Here is a 19269-nt window from a genome sequence, read left to right as displayed (position 1 = left end):
CCGCGCGCGTGCGCCGGGGGGCGGCCGGACCGCCGGGCCGGCAGGTGGCGCCGCAGCGCGCGGCGCGGGGTGAGAGGTCGGGACGATGGCGGCGGCCTTGGGCGAGGAGGCGCCGGACAACGAGGACTACTACGGGCTGCTGAACGTGCGCCGCGAGGTGCGGCCGCGGGGCCGCGCGGGGCTGGGGCCGCGCGGGGCGGGGCGGGACGAGACCCTCGTGCTCGCCGCGGCGGGAGCGGCGCCCCTGCGGCGTGTCCTCCGCCCGGGCCGGGCTGCTGCTGCTGCCGCCGACGGCGGGGCGGGAGAGCTCGGGCCAGGCCGCGGGGCTCCCGGTTGAGTGCGCCGGGTGAGCGGCGGCTGGGACCGAGAAATGCGTGGTTTGTTCAGAATTGTGGCGGTTTGGGCTCTCCCGAGGCGCTCCTGATGCAACTCCGCGCACGCGGGGCACACCCGCGTCCCCTCGGTCGCGGGCTCGGGCACGGCTGTGGAGACTTCCCGAACGTTTCCAATTTGGAAACACCTACTGTTTTGCAAAACATCTTTCCCGCCAAAGAAAGGAGGGTCGAGAGTCCTTGATTTCACTTTTAAGAATAGATGGCTATTAATTGGTGCAGGTTTGTTACACCGGCACAGTTTGGAACTTAATGAGAGGCAACTGCTTTTTTTATAGTAATTATTAGGCAGATCCCCAAAGATCTGGATGTAGGAACTGTGCTGTAGTTTGTTTCAGCAAGTGCAGCAGCAATATCGATCTATTATATATATGTGCATGTGTGTATATATGTATAGACAGCTCATCAAGCCCGCCAGCCTGGGTGTGGCCGCTGTAGTTGGACGAGGCTCGTACTGAACCACCGCTGCGTGCAATGGGAGATCCAGATTTGGAAGCGATTCAGTCTGATAGCTTGGAAGAGTTCCCTTTGGGACTGCTGTCAGTCCCTGAGCTACGGGGCCAGTCTCCTGTGTCTCATATGTGGGAATCTGCTGCATTCCTGAAGGAACAGCATATGATGGCCACGCTGTTTGCAGAACTCCCTGATGCTGAGCTACTTTTAAAAAAAATTCTGTGTGACTCGAGCCCACATCTGGTTCAAAGCCGACGGGGCCATGCTTGTACATTCCTTGGGAGCTTTCGTAATTCCCCTCCAAAACGTCAGCAGCGTGCAGTGGTTAAAACGGTGAGGTGGGAACCGCGCAAGGGTTGTGACTGCTGGGGAAAGTTTAACGGTTAACTTAGCCAGGCTTCCAGAGCAGGACATTCGGGTTTCGTACAGTGGGGAGCTGGAAACTGAGTTAAAGGGGTCTGCAAGGGAGTAATTCCAACAGAGAGGAGTGTGTGCTTTGTTAATTGCCCCTTGCTAATTATCTTCAGCAATACTGTCCTGTAGTGGATGCGGTGAACAGCATGTCTGGGTACTGAGCACAGGGTGATGTGACAGCTGAGCTTGGAACTGTAGTGACCTCATGGAGGCAGGATCCTGTGAGCAGGAATTGCTCTCTGTGTGTGTGAATGGTTCATCTTTTAGAGATGTTAGTCTGCTAAAAAGGTGGTGCTGTGTTTGAGACCTTAAATGAGGCCATTTAAACCTCAAGTAGGGAGATGGGAGGCCTTTTAATGTTGACTAGGGTTTTGATAATAAAAATGTAACTTACATACAATTATTTGTGACTGCACTTCCTGGCAGTCTAAAAATGATGTCAGGGTTTCTTTAGCGGTTTCAAAGAGACTGTTGCTCATGGAATATTGAACCAATGACCCAAACTACTCAGTGATGATGAAATGCCCAATCTAACATTTTATTGAACATGGCATTTATGAAAAACGAACCTGCTCGTTTCTATTACATAATCAATAGCACATTAAACCATTTATCATTAATTTGATTTTAAAATGCCATTTTGGGCCTGTATGTTCCCCTGTCTTCCCAGTCAAGTTTAAATTTGATATCAAAGAAAGCACAAGGTAGTAGAAAGAAAAAAGCTAATTGTAGCTGTCCTTACTGTCTTGGGACCAGCAAATTTGGCAGCTCCCCTTTTGCTGTATCATTTCAAAACATTAACATGAAACAGTACAAACATGCAGAAAAAACATTCTGATCTGTCCTCAAATCCAAACGGATTCCTGGCATTGAGACAGAAGTGAGTGTGTTTCTGTGATGGAAACGCTCCTTGCCACAAGTGGTAAAAAAGATACTACTTTAAGAAATTACCTTTTAGGACCTTTATTTCCCCAGTGAAAGCTAGGAACCTGTGGCAGCTTTGCTTCCTGAAGGGTGTCAAGAGTAAATGGAATTTGTGTCTGTAAATCCACCCCTGTCTGAGTGCCCCCCTCACTGACTGCACTGGGTCCTGACTGTGGCAGCCCCTGGGGACAGCCTGGACCATCAGGTTTTGGTTCTTTTACTCTGGGTGTTCTTCCAGGAATGGCTTCCTGTACCCAGGAACTGGTTCCTGCCCAGACAGTTTGGGAACTGGATGGTTGGGCTCTTTCAAGCTCTGCCTGGGGGAAGCTCTGGTTGATTTTAGCAACTGTACTTCTAAAAAGTAGGTGTTAAGCAATCGCCAAGGAATGGGCAGGACCTGCAATGCAAGGGATGTAGCAGGGTGAGGTGAGAGAGGGGAGATTACCAGGACTCTGGTAAGAGTCCAAAAATAACATTGCTGGGAGATGATAATGGAAGGACCAGGGGTTTTTCTGTATTGATTCTGAGAGAGCCATCCATGTCCTTGGAACGAGGCCAGGTGCCATCTGAGGTCCCAGAGTGGTTGCAGTAAAGGACAAGGCGGGTTCGTTCTTGATGCATTTGGTGGCACTCTGTTCTCATGGTTATCTGTCTGTGGCTTTGTGGGCAGATGATGCAGCTTCCTCCCTTGCAGCACAATACAGACCCTCCTGGGGAGCAGAAAGGGGTACTGGGGAGCACAAGGCAGGTGCTGGGATGAGTGTAGAACCGTGGGTTTACATTTCTTACCTTTACAGCTGTGGAAAGTCAGTGCTTTTGAATAGCTAAGGCGTCTCCTTGAGGGTTAAGATTGAAATATGTGTAGAATTTGTTGTACATCTCTGGATTTATGTATTTTTATCTGATGCAACTCTGCTTTTTCTTGCTCTTCTGATTTGGAGGGGATAGTAGTTGCATAATACAACTAACATCTGAACATGGGTTGCTTGGGTGGTGGGGTTTTTACACAGTTTTTCATACCTGGGTATACACTGATGAGCTGTTGAGGTCTCTTGTTGCACTACAGATAGTGTGGACAATCCTGGTGTGTTTACTGAATATTTTATTAACTTATGTAATGAAGCAATAGTCCATTCTTGATTTTGGGCCAAAACAGCTGACAGACTTTCCTTTCAGGGCTGATTTTGAGAGTGGCCTTTTGGAAGGGGCATTGGCTGTCCTTGAGTTCATTTTTGGTGGTTTTTACAGGCCTCCCAGGAGGAGCTGAAGGCTGCGTACCGCCGGCTATGCATGCTGTACCACCCCGACAAGCACCGCGACCCCGAGCTCAAAACCCAGGCTGAGCGGCTCTTCAACCTTGTCCACCAAGCGTATGAAGGTCAGGGGGAGGCTGAACTTTGCAGGGGGTTTCTGGGAGAGCTGTGTCTTCATGCTTTTTGAAGCTATTTATTATTACAGAGTAATAATTAAATTTTCTGGTACTTATCAATGCTGTTTCCTGCTTCTGTCCCATAAGTCAGAGGAGAAATGCCATATAAATACTGCAGGGAATGAGATGTGGAGTGTCCGTCTTACCTCCTGCATGTTGTAAATGATCTTCTTATCACTTCCCTTACTTCTGAAGACCTCTTCCATAGGAGAATAAAGACTGAAAAGCTTCAAACAGAGAGGCAGTTTCATATTGTACTGATGAACTGCTGCATCCCTGGGTTCTGTTCCCTGTCACCTGGCTGTGGTCTCCATTTCCAGCAAGTTCTTCTGTATGCTCAGACTGAAAGGACAACTGATTCATAGCAGTTAGAGTTTATTCTTGTGCCAAAGCCCTTTTCAAATACACTGAATTAAACTGAAATTTACTTAAATCCTGGTGTGCAAGTTGCACCTGGAGTGCAGGTGGATTAGAAGCTGATAGGAGTCATCCATGTTACAAACCTGGTGCACCCAGTCCTGGAGCCTGAAGACAAACTAAAGCAAAATTATGAATAAATATTCCCCCATTCAACATCAAATATAAGTGAATATTTTTTACTCCCCTAGTTTTGACTGATAAGCATTTGTTCCTTCCAGTTGGACTTGAGCATGTGTGGAGTCTTTCCTGTTGTCCCTAGGTTAGGTGTTAGGACATGTGGAAGCTTTTGCTGGGAGAGCAGGGAAGGTCTGACCTTGATGATGTGGGGAACAAAAACTCACAGTGCTTCAGTAATTTCATTTTAGTGTGGTGAGTGGCCTTACATTAGAGGCAGCAGCTTCCCTTTGAATTTTCTGGCTCCTCTTGGCTCTGCCTTGCAATGAACATGGAAATTGGGTTTAGTACCAAATGTGAGTGTAGTATGTTACAAGCAAAAATTTTGACATCTTGGAAATGAGCCATTCTACCTCCTGCCTATTTTCTGTTTCTCCTCTTCCATCTCTTAATACCACATGACAAAAGATTCATTTTATCAGAATTCATAAAAAGCAGTGTCTGCCTGTGACATTTAGCAAGTCCAATAATATTCCACTAGTTCAGACCAAAACTTAATTACCAGTATAAGCCTCTTTTTGCCTTACTGTACTCCCCTAGCTCCCTGGGGACACATCAGTTTCCCCACAGCCACAAGAAATACATGATAATGATAAACCTGGTCTTGAAACCCTGGAAGAGGAAATAGTGATTTTTTGATTTATTTTTTTCTTACAGAAAGGTGTGTTATAGGAACTTATGCATTTAAATATGCCTTACCCTTTAAAGATTCTTCCTAATTCTGTGCCCACTCTTTTTCTAAAGTAACTGTTCTGCAGTCTCCTGTTGTGTTTTGTGTTGTCCATTGCATTGGGTGAGGTTTTGGGAGGTTCAGATTCTACACACACCTTTGCCATTACCTCTTAGTTAATGTTTGGCAAGGTGTGAACTGCCTCATGGAAATTGCTCTGTTGGTGCTTGGCATGTACCACGTGTGGGGAACTAGGTGGGAAAGGATCAGTGGACATGGATGGTGAGGAAGATCAAAGGAAGCACCATAGAGCTTTGAAAGCCAGACAGAGGTGGGTGCCATTTCCAGGTAGGGCCCAGGGACTGCTCTGGCCAAATTACTCATAATCTGCATGGTTGTTAGAGGGCTTGCGTCACCTTCAGTCAAAGAAAGCGGTGTTAGAAACCCCCCTACACATTCACTTAGGCTGCATGTCTCTTGTGTTCTTTCCACTTTCTTGTTTCAGAAAAAGAAGAAGAAAAAAATTGGATTTGTTGGGGGGAAAAGTCAGTATGTCCTCTCAGTAAAGCATGTGGAAGCCTCAAAGGGGTTAATGTGCAACTGTAGAACAAGATGTTTCCAGGATCTGTGCTTGAATTCCAAATATCATGAGTGTTTTGGTCCGAAATCAGAGGAGAAGACCAAAAACTGAGTTCTCTCCTCTCTTTTGGTTTCAATTTACAGTGCTTAGTGATCCACAGACCAGAGCCATCTATGACATATATGGGAGGAGAGGACTGGAGATGGAAGGCTGGGAGGTGAGAGAAATTGAGCACGTTATGGCCAGTGGCTTTGACTAAGCCCACCTTTATCTGCCATTGTTGTTCTATCAGCTACACTGACACCTGGCTGGTAATAAATGCCTGTTGGTTTGAAGGCATTCTTGGTTAGTTACTTCTGTCTCTCTCTGTCCCTGCTGAAACACCATGATGGATTTTCAAAGAACCTTTTGGTTTTGCACTTGACAAGAGAACAATAAACCTGACATTCAGAGTTCCCTGGTAGGATATTACCATGACAGGCAACATCTTTATCTGAGACAAATGTGTCATTATTGTCCATCTAATCCCATCTTTTTCATCTGAAACTTGTTTTTTTCAGCATCAACTAGTTTCTGAGTTTGAAATTACTTTTTCTTCCTGGGCTTGTTGGGGTGGGGTTTTTTGTGGTTTTGGTTTGGTTTAGTTTTGGTTGGGTTTTATGGGCTTTGGAACAGAACTTCTCCATTCATGTCTGTCCAGCTCTTGAGTCCCTTGCTGGCCTCTGCCAGCCCTAGTTGATTGCACTGTGCTGCTTGAAGCAGAATCGTATGGTATTGGGTCAGGTCAGCACCAAGGTCAAACTTGGAGTCAGTTGCTAGAAATGTGGAGCAGATCCAGGATGTAACAGATGTTTTTGAACTGCTTTTGGCAGACTTGATCTTGTTTTGAAAAGCCAAACCAAATACTCCTTCTATCCATTCCAAAACTGGGCCTGTGTAAAAAATTCCCTGAGCCTTGTCAGGTAAGCAGCTGTGAACCAGCATAGCCTACAATCACACAACTCTCATTGAATCAGTTTACCTCAGGCTGGAGACTTTCAGTCATTTTCATTTTTGTGTCCACACTTGGTAGAGCAGTTAATGGATCGCTGAGGGTAACAGCTGCACTGCAGTGTCTTGTAGTTTTGCTTGGAAAGATCTTTGCCCTGGTTTTGTCCAGGGAATAGAAATAACAAAACCATTTTCCCTTCTCACAAGGCATGGGGTTTTCTCTCATGCCTGCCCTTTAATCTGGCCCGGGTGCTTTGTTCCAAACTCTGCCTATTGAAATTTGTGCAGGGTGGTTTCAGCAGCCAGGGCAGCGTGGTAGTGCATCCTGCATCCATGGGCCTCTGACCCTCCAGCACCACAATGCCCTGAGCAGCCTCTGCCTGGTAATCGTTTGGTTTTCATTTCTTTTTGAGCAGGTTGTGGAACGAAAGAGAACTGCAGCTGAAATCAGGGAAGAATTTGAGCGTTTGCAGAGAGAGAGGGAAGAGAGGAGACTGCAGCAGCGAACTAATCCAAAGGTAAGCAAAGACTTAATCCTGGTCTCAAGAGTGGATCTGTAATTATCACCAGTGTGCAGGGTGTGCGGAGCCTAGGTGAGGGCCTGTAGGGAAGAGCCCCTCATGTGTCTATACTTGCTGCATGACTTTCTGTCTTTGCAGTTTCTCTGCATAATATAGGGAGAACAGCTCACTCTTTGAACAATCCCCTACTGAATGTTCTTCTTTTCTTAGAGAAACATGTTGGGACATAATACCTTTTTCAGCAATTTTCAGAAAATAGACCTAACACTGAAATATTTATGATTTCTTTCCAAGTTTTCTAAATAAAATGTAACTCACTGCAGTTACCTGACAGTTTTTCCCTTTGGCACTGCTGCAGTGTCACAACAATGCAGGGAGCTATTCAAATGAAACCAGCAACAAATCTGAGGCAGCCCTGAGCCAGCTGGGCAGCAGCACTGTGAGCAAAGTCAACCTGAACAGGATTGGGGTCCTGCCAGTGTCACGATTAGTGCCTGGTTTTGGAAAGCGTGATCGTGCCCTCAGGATGAGAATCATCCCAGCTGCTGTTCCCATCTTGGTCTGTTTGAGCAGCAGACTCTGACCCCGAGTGACTCACCTCACAGCTAACCTTGGCTGGTCAGAGGTGCTCAGGAATACCATTGGGATGGCAGGGAAAGATAGACGTGGCGATTGGCCAGCGTATCCATAGCTCAGATTCATGGTGGCTTTGCTGGCTCTTGGCTTAATGAGTGTGTGAGGCAAACCTGGGCTTTGTCAGGATGGTCCCTGACTGAAGTTTCAAAGCTTGTTGAATTACAAAAATCTTGGTTCTTATGCAGCGACTAACGTTACCAAGAGCTGCATCAATTAACTGAATGAATTCATATGTTAGTGTAAAATCACAGTGTCCTCTGAGTGGACAGATGTGGGATTGCAGTGGTGCTTAGGACTGGATCCTAAGGAAAGCATCCATCTAAGCAGAGCTGTAATATTTTGAGGCATTTACCTTGGCACTGCCTTTGGATTTGCACTGCTCTTAACAAAGCAAGTGGACTGTACAGATCCCCAGGCTGTGGGTAGGGCATAGACACTAAGAACTGGTTTGTACTGGAAGGATAAACAAGCATAAAGTGTTGTGTGAGTATCTATTGACAGCTTTATTCCAGGCAGGAAGGGATTTCTGGGTGCCACGAGCCAGGCAAACTATCCCTGCTGGAGGTGCGGGTGAGTGGAGTCAGAGAGATGCTCTCGGAGAGGGGCACGGTTATCTCCCACTCTGCTGCTCCCTGCTTCAGGAATGTGACATTTTCCCTGGGCGCCTCGCCGTGGCTGCGAGCTGCACTGTGAGCCTCAGCCTGTGTCCTGGGATAAAATTAGCCATCTGGGTGTTTACAGCAATTGCCGGCTGGCAGCCGATGGAAATGCCTCTCCAGGCAGTGTTCCCGTGGAATTGGGGAGCGCAGCTGTGATCATTTCATACACGAGCGCAAGTTATTTTAAAATTTCCAACATTTTGTTGGTTCTATAAAACAGTTCCACAAAAATAAAGCATTTTAACCAGAAATGTTGAGCAATAACCAGATGTAGGCAATTTGGAGGGTTGAAATTGAGTCTCCTATTTGCTTTTAGAGCTTTGTTTTTCCTTTCAAAGACGTGCAGAAGGGTTGAAAAGTTCGTTACTAGGTTTAAGAAGAACAACTTCCTGTTAGGAGAAATTAAATCCAGTTATTTTCCTGCTGTGGAAGGCCAATATCTAAGGAATGCAGGTCCCTCAAGGCAAAGCATGGCACAACTTCCAGGTTGGTTGAAGGTAAATCGCTAAGAAAAAAGTAAGGAGGAAGTATATATCCTCTGGCACATCTGCGAATTCCATCAGTGAAGTCTGTTTCCTATTGGCAGGGTGGCAAATAAAGGTGACTTTAAAAGCTGATCCCAGCTCCGATGGGTCTGTAGTGCCACTCCTGCTTCCTGCCCTGCCGAGCTGCTGCTCTGCAGCACAGTGCAGGCACCGCTGACTTTGAGCAGGCATTACAGCTCTCTCCTGTGCTCTTCCTTTCCCATGGTCGGAGCAGGTGGCTGATGGGAGCTGGGAGCAGCAGCAGTCCCCTCCATTATCCGGTGGCATAGGGGTGCTCTCGTTCTCTGGGAATATTTTTAACTTTACCATCTGCTGCTTTTCCTGTGCTTGCGCCTGAACCAGTTTCCTTGCCAGGATCCACAGACCTCCGAGGGTGACTTCACCTGCTTGGCAGGAGGTGGAGGGTCTGCCCAGGGTCCACCTCTCACCTGAGGGAAAGGCAGAGGAGTAGGAGGTCTGCTGGGGAGCCGGGGAGGGAACGGCAAGATGCTCCTTCTCTCTGAACAGATCTTGTGGATTTTCATGGAGAGGTTCAGGTGGTTTCCTTTTTCCTTGGGAGGGATATTTGCTGTACAATTCATATGTGTGAAAAAGAAAATCGTAATATTTTGAGTGTGTTTTAGAGATACGAGGTGCAGTGAATTTCAGGAATGTGTGTGCATCTTGGTGCATCTTTCCAAAGGGTGCAGCATTGTGGCACCAGTAAGCCAAATACAGCAGGATGGTCTCCAGTGGGTGTTTGCTAGTACAGGACTGCACCCTTCCAGGGTGGTTAGAGGTTTTCCATTGCTTCCCTCTTCTTTTGGCCTCGTTTCAAGGAACAGCATGGCATAGGAGAGGGCTGAAACTGGAGAAGCTGTAGAGTCTGGAGTCCCTTGAAGGTGACTTTGCAGATAGTTCCTGAAAGGGCAGGAGCTGGTTGTTGGTGTCACCACTCAAAACAATGAGTGCAATTGCTCTGAAATTCACCATCTGCCAAGGGTGGTTAGTAAACAGCTGGGCCACAGCCCCTGTTCCAGGGTTCTACTGGAAATAACCACACCTTTCAGTTTTAAAATATTTATCCAATTTTTGCTTCATAAGTAATCAGAAAATAAACACTGAGAAGAGGTTAGGAATCTCTGCAGCAAATAGATAGCCTGGGAGCCCAGGCAGAGAGTAGGTTCAAGTCCTGCCAGACTCTGCAATTCTTCCTTTATTTATGGTCCAGCATTTGATTAGAGAGGAGCGATCAAGGAAAAACGCTCTTTCAGACTGAAATAAGGATTTATTCCATCTGTGCTTGGCCTCAGTGTGAGTGGGGTTTGTACCTACCCAGCTATATAGTTTCCATACACAAACTGCTCAGAGTTCAGTCTGTGCTTGCACACAGAGGGGGGGTTTTTATTGCAATCCGTACGTTTTATAGGAGCTGGGATGCTGTCAAATGGGTCCACAGGGAAGGTTTCCAAAGCATCTTGAAGTTATATGACCCAGACAAGGATCTAATTGTGCTCTTTTCAAAGAAACACACTCCTGCAGTTAGTCTGAGGGAGCACAGCAGCAGGTAGCCAGACTATTGAGCTGTGGCCTAGTTTTCCATAGGAATAAGTTTTTCTATGGTCTGAGAAAGGAAATGTTTACCACTTGCTAAAAGTATGTCTTTGTCGAGCTTTCCCTCTGATCACTAAACATAAACTAGAAAAAGAAATCAAAATATTTGACTAACAAGGTCAATTGCAAGTGAATGATACAGTTCAGTCCTAAGTTGGTTTAGGTAACTCGTAAGAAGTCTGTAGAGGTTTTCTGACTAAGTTCCATTGAAGAAAATCAATTTCTAGAATATATTATTTCAACTTTCAAATACTGACAGGGCACAGTCAGTTGTGGGGAAAGAAGAAACCTGCTGTGTAAAGGTGTTCTACCTGCTTCTGTAATGTGTCACAACAGAAAAATGACCTCCCGGGATTGCAAGTGGAGTTTGTGCTGAAAAACTGCCTTTTCTGCAGTCTGTTTGATGATTTATATTGCTGTTTTGAAATATTTTCATCATTCACTTTTGCCTTGTGCATTAGGAAATGCATTTTAGAGTGGTTAAAGTAATTGCAGGACAATGGAAAACTGCACAAAAATGTAATCATGCCAGGAATGGTTCAGCCACTCATCCTGTGTACGCCAGATGTTTGCTAATGCTAAATGCCTGTTTCACTTGTCATCCCTCAGGGAACAATTAGTGTGGGAATAGATGCCACTGACCTGTTTGATCGTTACGACGAGGAGTATGAAGATGTGCCTGGGAGCAACTTTCCCCAGATTGAGATAAACAAAATGCACATATCCCAGTCCATCGAGGTGAGGAGGGCAGATGATGCCGTGTGAGCAGGGCGTGAGCGAATGAGGCACCACGGAACAGAGAACACGCTGCTCAGGGCTTCTCAACAGGATTTGGGGGGGACGTGGTGGCCAGCACGGGTGGGAGGAGGCAGCTTGGAGCCAGCCAAGTGCTGGGTTGGCTCTGTAGTGTTCGGGTGACTGGTCTGTGGGCTGCAGTGGTCCTGCCCTCCTGCCAATGGGGATGCTCAGTGCCCAGTTCTCACTGAAAGGGGTGTGTTCAGTGGATGAAAGCAAATGGCACCCAGTCTTGAGGATGTGCATAAGGAAAAGAATGGGAAGCATTTCCTGTTTCAGAGAATTTAGTCTGCTAGAGAGATGAGAAGGGTTTACAGCTCGAGGTCAGGACTTCAAGGTGGTACATTACAGGTGTCACAAGTGTCTGGTATGGTAAGAATTATCTGACTTTTTGCCATGCTTGATGTTTGACTACAAAACCATTTACACTTTTCAGTGGTGATTATGTCTTTGCAGAACATGCACTAAATGCGTGAATTGGGATCAGAGTTACTAGTAACAATATATTCATTTTTCAGGCACCCCTGACTTCCACAGATACAGCAATACTGTCTGGTAACCTTTCCACCCAGAATGGGAATGGAGGGGGATCAATTAATCTTGCACTGAGACGAGTGACATCTGCCAAGGGATGGGGAGAGGTAAGAGTACACCTGTTATACAACGTTATATTCAATCTATTACCCACTGTTCTATTTGGGGGGGGGCAGGGGGAGACTTTAGCTGTGGTTCATCTCTCATGTTCTATAAAGTGTAGAAAAAGGAATTCTTAAAGGAATATGAGACAAAGGGAAGACCAAACCTTGTTTTTTCTTATTTTTCTCCCCCCTCCATTTGGCCATGCAATTTGGACTTCACTTGTGCAGACAGAATTGTTACCTGATGTCTCTAGTCTTTCTAATTTCTCCATCTGAAGGCACAGTGCTGTGAGCAGGCACTTTAGGGCAGTGCAGTAGTTGGCCTTTGCTTCCAAAACTGCTTTGCTTGCATGGTAGGAAGTTATGGGGAAAATAATTTGACCCCCCCAGCAGATATGGTCTGAGCAGCTGGAAGGTCCCATGTTGCACCTGAAAGCTGGGCTGTGTTTGAGATGCTTGTGGTGTCACTGGTATAGCTGGAAGCTGTCTGCGCCTTCCTTCTTGCACACAAGCTCCTGCTAGCCTGCTTCCTCAGCTCAGGAGGAGTCTTCTTCTCATTTGAGATTCACAGACTGGAGGCTTTTGATTTGTGTCAGGATTTTGTGAGGGAGGAGTTTTCTCCACGTTTCCTGCAGTGACCAAAGCAGGTGCCAACAGCAGTCACCTGTAGCTTACAAAAGTGGCTTTGTTTTACCCATGAGCTCCAACTCAGCGAGACACCTTTTCTTCTGAATGCAAAGCTGCAGAAAAGGGAGGGTGCTGAAAGAGGTGGTAAATGTTGCCATGTTACCAGGCGTGTAAAACAGCTGTGATGAAAATGATGCTTGTGACATACTTTGTCACAGTTGTAAAGGATGTTTTCTTCTAACACTCTGCATTGTGCATTCCAACAGTTGGAGTTTGGAGCTGGAGACCTTCACGGACCTCTTTTTGGGCTGAAGATATTTCGTAATCTTACACCAAGATGGTAAATATTAGAGAAATAGCCTAGTGGTTAATATTCCACAATAAGGAACTAAATGACTTGAATTCTCTTCCACATTAATTTTGGATTTGTTTTCTGTCCTACAAAATAAGGTATTTTCGCTTTAGACTTAAGGTCATACTTGTATTGTCAAAATACTTGCATTATTTCTGGGTGTTGGTGCTCTCCCTTTCCATATTTCCAGTTTAAGGAAGGTCTGTGTTCCACATCCTAAGATTTGTACTTGATCTTCTCATTAATCGTGGTACTTGAGGCAGGATTTCCAATCAGAGCAACAGCTGTTTGCGCTGGGAGCAGAACAAAAAATGGGGAGCTCTTTTGATGCTTCCATGTGTGAGAGGGAGTTTCTGACAGAAAACAGGAGATGATGTGTCATATTTTAGAGAAATAATGCCAAATTTGCAACTAGTGTCATGTCTGTTTACAAATGAATAGAGGTCTCAGGTTGCAAAGGAGAATACAAGGTAAGGGCTGTGATTGGAGCCACGTGTCAGAGCATCACAGGAGCTCATGTAGGTTCCCTCTGTTTATATTTTTGAATTCAGTAAATATACCATTCCTTAGAGCTTGTACAGGGTTCTTGTTCCCCGAAGAGTGCTTTAGCGCTGGCTTTTAGAGCTGATGCCCAAGAATTATTAAATAGCAGGGTTGCTCTGTGCCAATAGCCCAGTGTGTTCTTCTTCAGAGACCAGGATGTTACCTGCACAGGGCAGGAAGGGGAAGGCTGGATGCAAACGGCTGCCTGGGCAGCGCTGTGTGCAGACAGTAAACCAGGGCACAGCCTGCTCTCCTGAGCGCCACTGCGGTCAGGGCAGTCTAAGTTAATTTTGATTTTTCCCTGAAAGCCTCAAGCACCATGCTGTTTGCAGGACGGTCTCTGGGCATGCAGCAAAGTTCCTGGGCAAGAAGGAATTTGAGGCCACCTGGGAGCCTGTGTTTTTTTCACTGACAAGTTTTTCCTCATTTGTCTAGTTTCATCACCACAAACTGTGCCCTGCAGTTCTCATCCCGCGGAGTCCGCCCCGGCCTCACCACAGTTCTGGCCCGCAACCTGGACAAGAACACGATGGGCTACTTGCAGTGGCGGTGGGGCATCCAGTCAGCCATGAACACCAGTATTGTCCGGGACACCAAAACCAGCCACTTCACTGTGGCAATGCAGGTGAGAGCCACAGGTGGGACGGTGATCCTGCCCTGTGGGAGACAGGGGCCTCACCTTCCTGTCCCACCAGTATTTTGCTTTGGGATTAGAGGTTAAAGGAGCAGCTGATATATCCCACGTTAGACCTAATGTAGGTAACCAGCTGTTTGGCAGAGCACAGCTCTTGGCATTGTCTTAGCTGACATGGGTCAGCTTAGAGTAAGGTCAGGACAACACAGACAGCAGAGGTTGTAAGTGGCAAGCACTGCTCTGTGTTCTGTGGTACATCAAGGGTGAGAAAGGAAATTGTGGGGAAAGTTCAGCAGTGGCCAATTTTCATACATTTGTCCCTCTTGTGTTTCAGCTGGGAATCCCCCATTCTTTCATGATGGTCAGTTACCAGCATAAGTTTCAGGATGAGGATCAAACACGAGTGAAAGGTTCTCTCAAGTAAGTGCTCAAGAGGGAATTCACGTTGCTCGCAGCCTGAGGACTCTGACCTCTCCTGCTGCTGTAGGCCTCCAGGTTCCACACAAACCAAATGCTTCTGTGGCTTTTGGGAATCTGCTTTTCACCCTTTAAAAGGCTGAAGTGAATGTCTTGGAGGCTTGGCCCTTTGTGCCTCTGGAGTTAAGTGGAACTTAAAATACTTGTGTATGATATCTCTGTATCATCCCCAACAAGAAAGCCAGAAGTTCTTGTTTACTACTTGGCAAGCTGGAAGGGCTAATCTCACCTTGGAGATACACAGTGAATCTTCCAGAGGCCAACATCTGCTGCAGTCAGATGCATTTCCATGCTTTACTTGTTTGGGAATTACAAGAGAAATTCAAGTGTCTTCCCTGTCTTAACAGTTCTTGGTTCTGTCATTCTAGGGCGGGTTTCTTTGGGACCATAGTGGAGTATGGAGCAGAGAGGAAGATTTCCAGACACAGTGTTTTAGGAGCCACTGTCAGCGTTGGTGTTCCTCAAGGAGTCTCCTTGAAAATCAAGTCAGTTCAAGATCACAACTCTTAATTACAGAGGCTGACCATAACCTCCATGATTCTATTTCCAATATTCAGGTGGGAAAGTCCCAGTCCCAGGGCAATACAGGTGTATTGATACATCACTTGGAGGGGGTGCAGCTGCCCTCAGCTCTAAGGCAAGCTGTAAGCCCACCGTAAGCAGTGGGTGCCTTCCACAGGTGTGACTCACAGCCTGAGCCCCCTCTGTGTGTGTGTGTGTGTGTGTGTGTGTGGGCATCAGAATATTCTGGAATACAGCTTAAAGTGAGATTTGGAGCATTCTGGTAAGTGAATGGAAGATTTCTGAAAATATTAGTAGAGCTGGATTCCATGTGTATTATGCTGTACACAAGTGTATGTTTGAATTAGGGAACTACCATTACCAAATGCAGATGATTTTACCATTAATAAGGTGCAGTTCACAGAGGGACAGAGCTCATTAAGTGTCCCTGTGCTGTGGTGCACTTGGATTGGGACCAAATACAGGCAGGGTGTGAAACTGCTGGAGGGCCTAAAGAACTCAGGCCCAAGGAAACTCATGTTTTCTAAAATAAATATTGTTATAAACATCAGAAAAATATTCATGTACACCTGCCCTGAAGGCCCATGCCATTGTTATGAACACAGGCCTTCTCTAGAAGCATTTGTCCCTTTTTCTGTTGAAATTAATGACCAAGCAAATTCTCCTAAGATTAAAAAAAGAACTTTAGAATGGTCAGGTACTATCACAAGCTGCTGCTTCAAAGTCTGGCTCTGGCTGGTGTCAGCTGCCTTTCCTACCGTTGGCTTTTTCAGTTTGTTGGGCTTTCACCTTTTCGAGCTCCTCATTCATCTCCCCTTGGTTCAGCAGCACACACTGCTGCTAAATGTGCTTCATCAAGCACATCCAGCTCTGCTTTTCCTCTTACCGTCCCTCTGCTCTTCTTTGTTGCAGGCTGAATAGGGCCAGCCAGACCTACTTCTTCCCTGTCCACCTAACAGATCAGCTGCTTCCCAGCGCCGTGTTCTATGCCACCGTGGGACCTCTCGTTATCTACTTTGCCATGCACAGGCTGGTCATCAAACCCTACCTCAGGGCACAGAAGGAGAGGTGAGTTTGCACTTTCCTGAGGAAGTCTCACTCAGGCTCATTTGTGTGAGGTTGTGGGTCAGTTGTAATTGGGGTGGGTAAGCAGACCCTGCCAGTTTCTGCCTGAATCCCAGCCATGTGTTCCTGATGAGATGTTGTCTTCCTTCTGCCAGAGAGCTGGAGAAGCAGCGGGAGAGCACAGCCAGCGACATCCTACAGAAGAAGCAGGAGGCTGAAGCTGCAGTGAGTCTTTCTTGTAACTCGGTCCTCTTAGTGAAAGAAAACTCTTTTCACTCTGGACCATTCTCTTCTGGCCATGGTGTCTGACCCTGCATGATTTCTTCTCTGCCACTTGTGTTGTGACAGGTCCGGTTAATGCAGGAGTCAGTCCGAAGGATAATTGAAGCAGAGGAAGCCAGAATGGGTAAAGATTATTGTATCATTTACTTGTTCTATAAATTTGAAGAGAAGAAGAAACAGTGCAAACACGTTGTTTCTTCATTCCCACTACTGATGAAGTGCAGTGTAGTTGCTGCTGCACACGTAGTGGGGGAGCCCCACTATGACTCAGCTCCAGGTACCTGAGCTTAAGAGGGATCACAGAATATTATCTTGGGACATGGTGTGAAGTGGATCAACAGACTGAAGGCAACAGTCTGGATTCACCTCTCCACTAGAGAGAGGTGTGTGTATAAATAGGTGCAAAAGTTGTAGTCTGAAGTTCAGCTTTCACTGATTGCTCCCTTACATGGTTTGCTCCTGGATTGTACTGGGAATCTGATCTCTGATGGTTACTAGCAATTTTCCACAGAATGTTCCAAAGTGAACTGAAATCCATGTGGACTGTCACATCAGTGTGGCACTGAAGTCCTGTCACTCCATTCTAGTGCTGAAGGTTGCTAACAAACACCCAACTAAAAATGTTGTTCTTTGTTGGGAAGCATGGGTCCAGGCCAGGAGAATTAAGTCTCACTGAAAGCAACACAAAATGCTGGGATGGTCTTTTTGTCAGTGGAAGCCTTCCACCACAGCTGTGATTTCCTGGGAAATGCAGGTCTGATTGTAGTGAACGCCTGGTATGGGAAGTTTGTTAACGACAACAGCAGGAAGAATGAGAAGGTGAAGGTTATAGATGTGACTGTGCCTCTGCAGTGCTTGGTGAAGGATTCTAAACTCATCCTTACAGAGGCCTCCAAGGTACGTAGCTGTTCTTCAAAGCCCAGATTCAGGGACTCAAATGTGTGGCTCAGAATTTTGGTTGAACCATATGGTGTCCTGCCAGGGGATCTCTCCAGTGGCTCTGGATCAATTCACAGATGCCATTTACATACCAAGTATTACAAACTTCCAGGAGCTTCTGTTTCTCGGGGCTTTTCCAGTGCCAGTGTCTGCACTGTGGGACAGTGGGTGTTACAGACCTTGGGGCTGTACACCAGGAACTTCCCAACCCCCTGGTTTACTTCTATGCACTGAAAACTTGCAGAGGTGATTCCCCAGTGTCTCACCTTGCTGGCAACAAAACTCCTTTTTTTTTTTTTAATGACACCTTGTCTTGGCACTAATAAATGTTTTTGGCCAGCTGGAGAGCTGTGAAAGTCCATTCCCTAATGCTCAGTCTGTCCTTCTCTGGTTCAAGGCTGGGCTTCCAGGCTTCTACGACCCCTGCGTGGGTGAGGAGAAGAGTTTGAAAGTGCTTTATCAGTTCCGAGGAGTTCTGCACCAAGTGATGTCAGCTGACAATGAGGCCCTAAGGATACCAAAGCAATGTAAGTAGTACAGGCTGCCCAGCATCTTCCTTGGGGAACCAGTAATGGACTACTTCAGCTCTGTGGTGAAGCACACAGAACTGGGGTTCAGAACTGGGGTTACTGGTATGGACTGACCATGACTTGCTTCTGCAGTAAGGCCCAAAAGAACTCAGCAGCAACTCTGCAGCTGTTTGTACCAGCCAGTCTGTACCTCTAACTGGGGCTGGAAGCAGAGACTTCCCACAGGTGCCAGCATCCTTCTGTGCAGTTCACAGCACTGGGTGGCTATCTGGGGACTGAATTTAATGTATGGAGGCCTGAGCCAGATTTCTTCCTTGTCCCCATTTATCTTACCTGCCAAAATATTTTCCCTGGTGGAATAGCTCTGTGAAACCAGTATCTGCTTGTGACAACTTTTACTGACACCCCTGTCAAGGGCACAGACCTTTGTTTGCCCTAGACCAGCTCCCTGCCCAGTGTGAGCAGCACATCCAACTGACAGAGCTTCCAGAAGTGCATTGGAGGCAATGTCTCCAAATACTGGAGTTGCGTCTCATTAGTGGCCAGAAATGTTCCTGCCTGTCTGTGGTACAATGGTGGGCTCCAGCACGTGTCCATTCCTTGTTCTCCCCCACAGCTCACAGGATCGATGCCGATGGCTAATCCGGGAAACACGTGTCTCTCATGGTACCTGGGTCAACGGAAACTGCAAAACCTCCCCCGGACGCTGCGAGTTTGAACAGAGACACTTTTATTTTTACTGTCTGTATAGCAGGCGGTGTCCTGCCGGTTCTGTTAGGGACAAAAGGACAGACCCTGCTGCTCCAGGCGGCTCCCAGGCAATATCTGAGTTGTGGCTCGGTACCCAATAAAGCAGTGTGACTCTGAGTGCACAGTGCTTTCTGCCGAGGGGCTGAGCGGGCATCCTGCTCCCAGCTGGCCACGGCCCGTTCGTGCACTCACACCTCCCTCCTGGCGCTCAGCAGGGACGAAGACCTGTTCTCACTTCTCCACATACTTCCTGGGGTAGGTAACACACCTTCTCCTGCTCATGGGGGGAATTTCAGTTCTCTGGCCACCTCCTGGAAGTCCCCTGTGCAAATACTTTTGGAGAGAGGTCAGTGATTGTTTCAGTCTCAAATCTGTGTTTGAAATGCACTTGTTAAGAAAAGTATGTGCGTAAGTATGAATGAATTTGCCTTTTGTAGTAACATGGACCTCTTCAGCACCAGTCCATCCAGCTGCTCATTTCCAACACTGCTCTTCCAGACAAGGACACAGTGTATCATAGTTTTATTAATTTTTCTGCCACCCACAACCATGTATTGTCAAGGATTTCCAGAAAAAGAGGAAAGCAAGTGGGGGAGAAGGACAGCAATTAATTTCATTTGATTCAGATGCTGCAACTATCTCTTCACATCTAATTTATTTCTAGTAAGAATAAATGTAGTTCATAAAGTAAACCATACCAAAGTGAGGAGGGAGG

At 46.6% G+C, this 19269-nt stretch overlaps 1 protein-coding gene across 2 annotated transcripts; it reads left to right on the top strand.

The window, feature by feature from the left end:
* The first annotated feature begins 50 nt into the window (after window positions 1-50).
* Window positions 51-19251, top strand: DNAJC11 (DnaJ heat shock protein family (Hsp40) member C11). 2 transcript variants are annotated; one of them, XM_032131393.1, is made up of 16 exons: window positions 51-157; window positions 3432-3561; window positions 5600-5673; window positions 6863-6964; window positions 11010-11138; window positions 11714-11836; window positions 12727-12800; window positions 13791-13980; window positions 14324-14409; window positions 14835-14951; window positions 15901-16056; window positions 16209-16278; window positions 16402-16459; window positions 17090-17232; window positions 17672-17801; window positions 18421-19251. In XM_032131393.1, the coding sequence occupies exons 1-16, from the start codon at window positions 86-88 to the stop codon at window positions 18444-18446; spliced, it is 1680 nt and encodes a 559-aa protein (XP_031987284.1). In that variant the 5' UTR covers window positions 51-85; the 3' UTR covers window positions 18447-19251. The 2 variants fall into 2 exon arrangements, with proteins under 2 accessions (XP_031987284.1, XP_031987285.1); XM_032131394.1 differs by lacking the exons at window positions 51-157; window positions 5600-5673 and having other exon boundaries at window positions 3469-3561.
* Window positions 19252-19269: the final 18 nt, after the last annotated feature.

The sequence above is a fragment of the Corvus moneduloides genome, chromosome 22 (genome assembly GCF_009650955.1).
Source record: "Corvus moneduloides isolate bCorMon1 chromosome 22, bCorMon1.pri, whole genome shotgun sequence".
NCBI classification, from domain to species: domain Eukaryota; kingdom Metazoa; phylum Chordata; class Aves; order Passeriformes; family Corvidae; genus Corvus; species Corvus moneduloides.
Note: the sequence above shows the minus strand (reverse complement) of the source record. Positions and strands in the feature narration are given on the sequence as shown.

Bases quoted from the DNA above. Each gene is read 5' to 3' on its own strand.
- DNAJC11 (XM_032131393.1), top strand. From the start codon at position 86: ATGGCGGCGGCCTTGGGCGAGGAGGCGCCGGACAACGAGGACTACTAC. The intron at 13,981-14,323 runs GTGAGAGCCACA...CTTGTGTTTCAG, and splicing joins ACTTCACTGTGGCAATGCAG to CTGGGAATCCCCCATTCTTT. The intron at 17,233-17,671 runs GTACGTAGCTGT...CTCTGGTTCAAG, and splicing joins TCCTTACAGAGGCCTCCAAG to GCTGGGCTTCCAGGCTTCTA.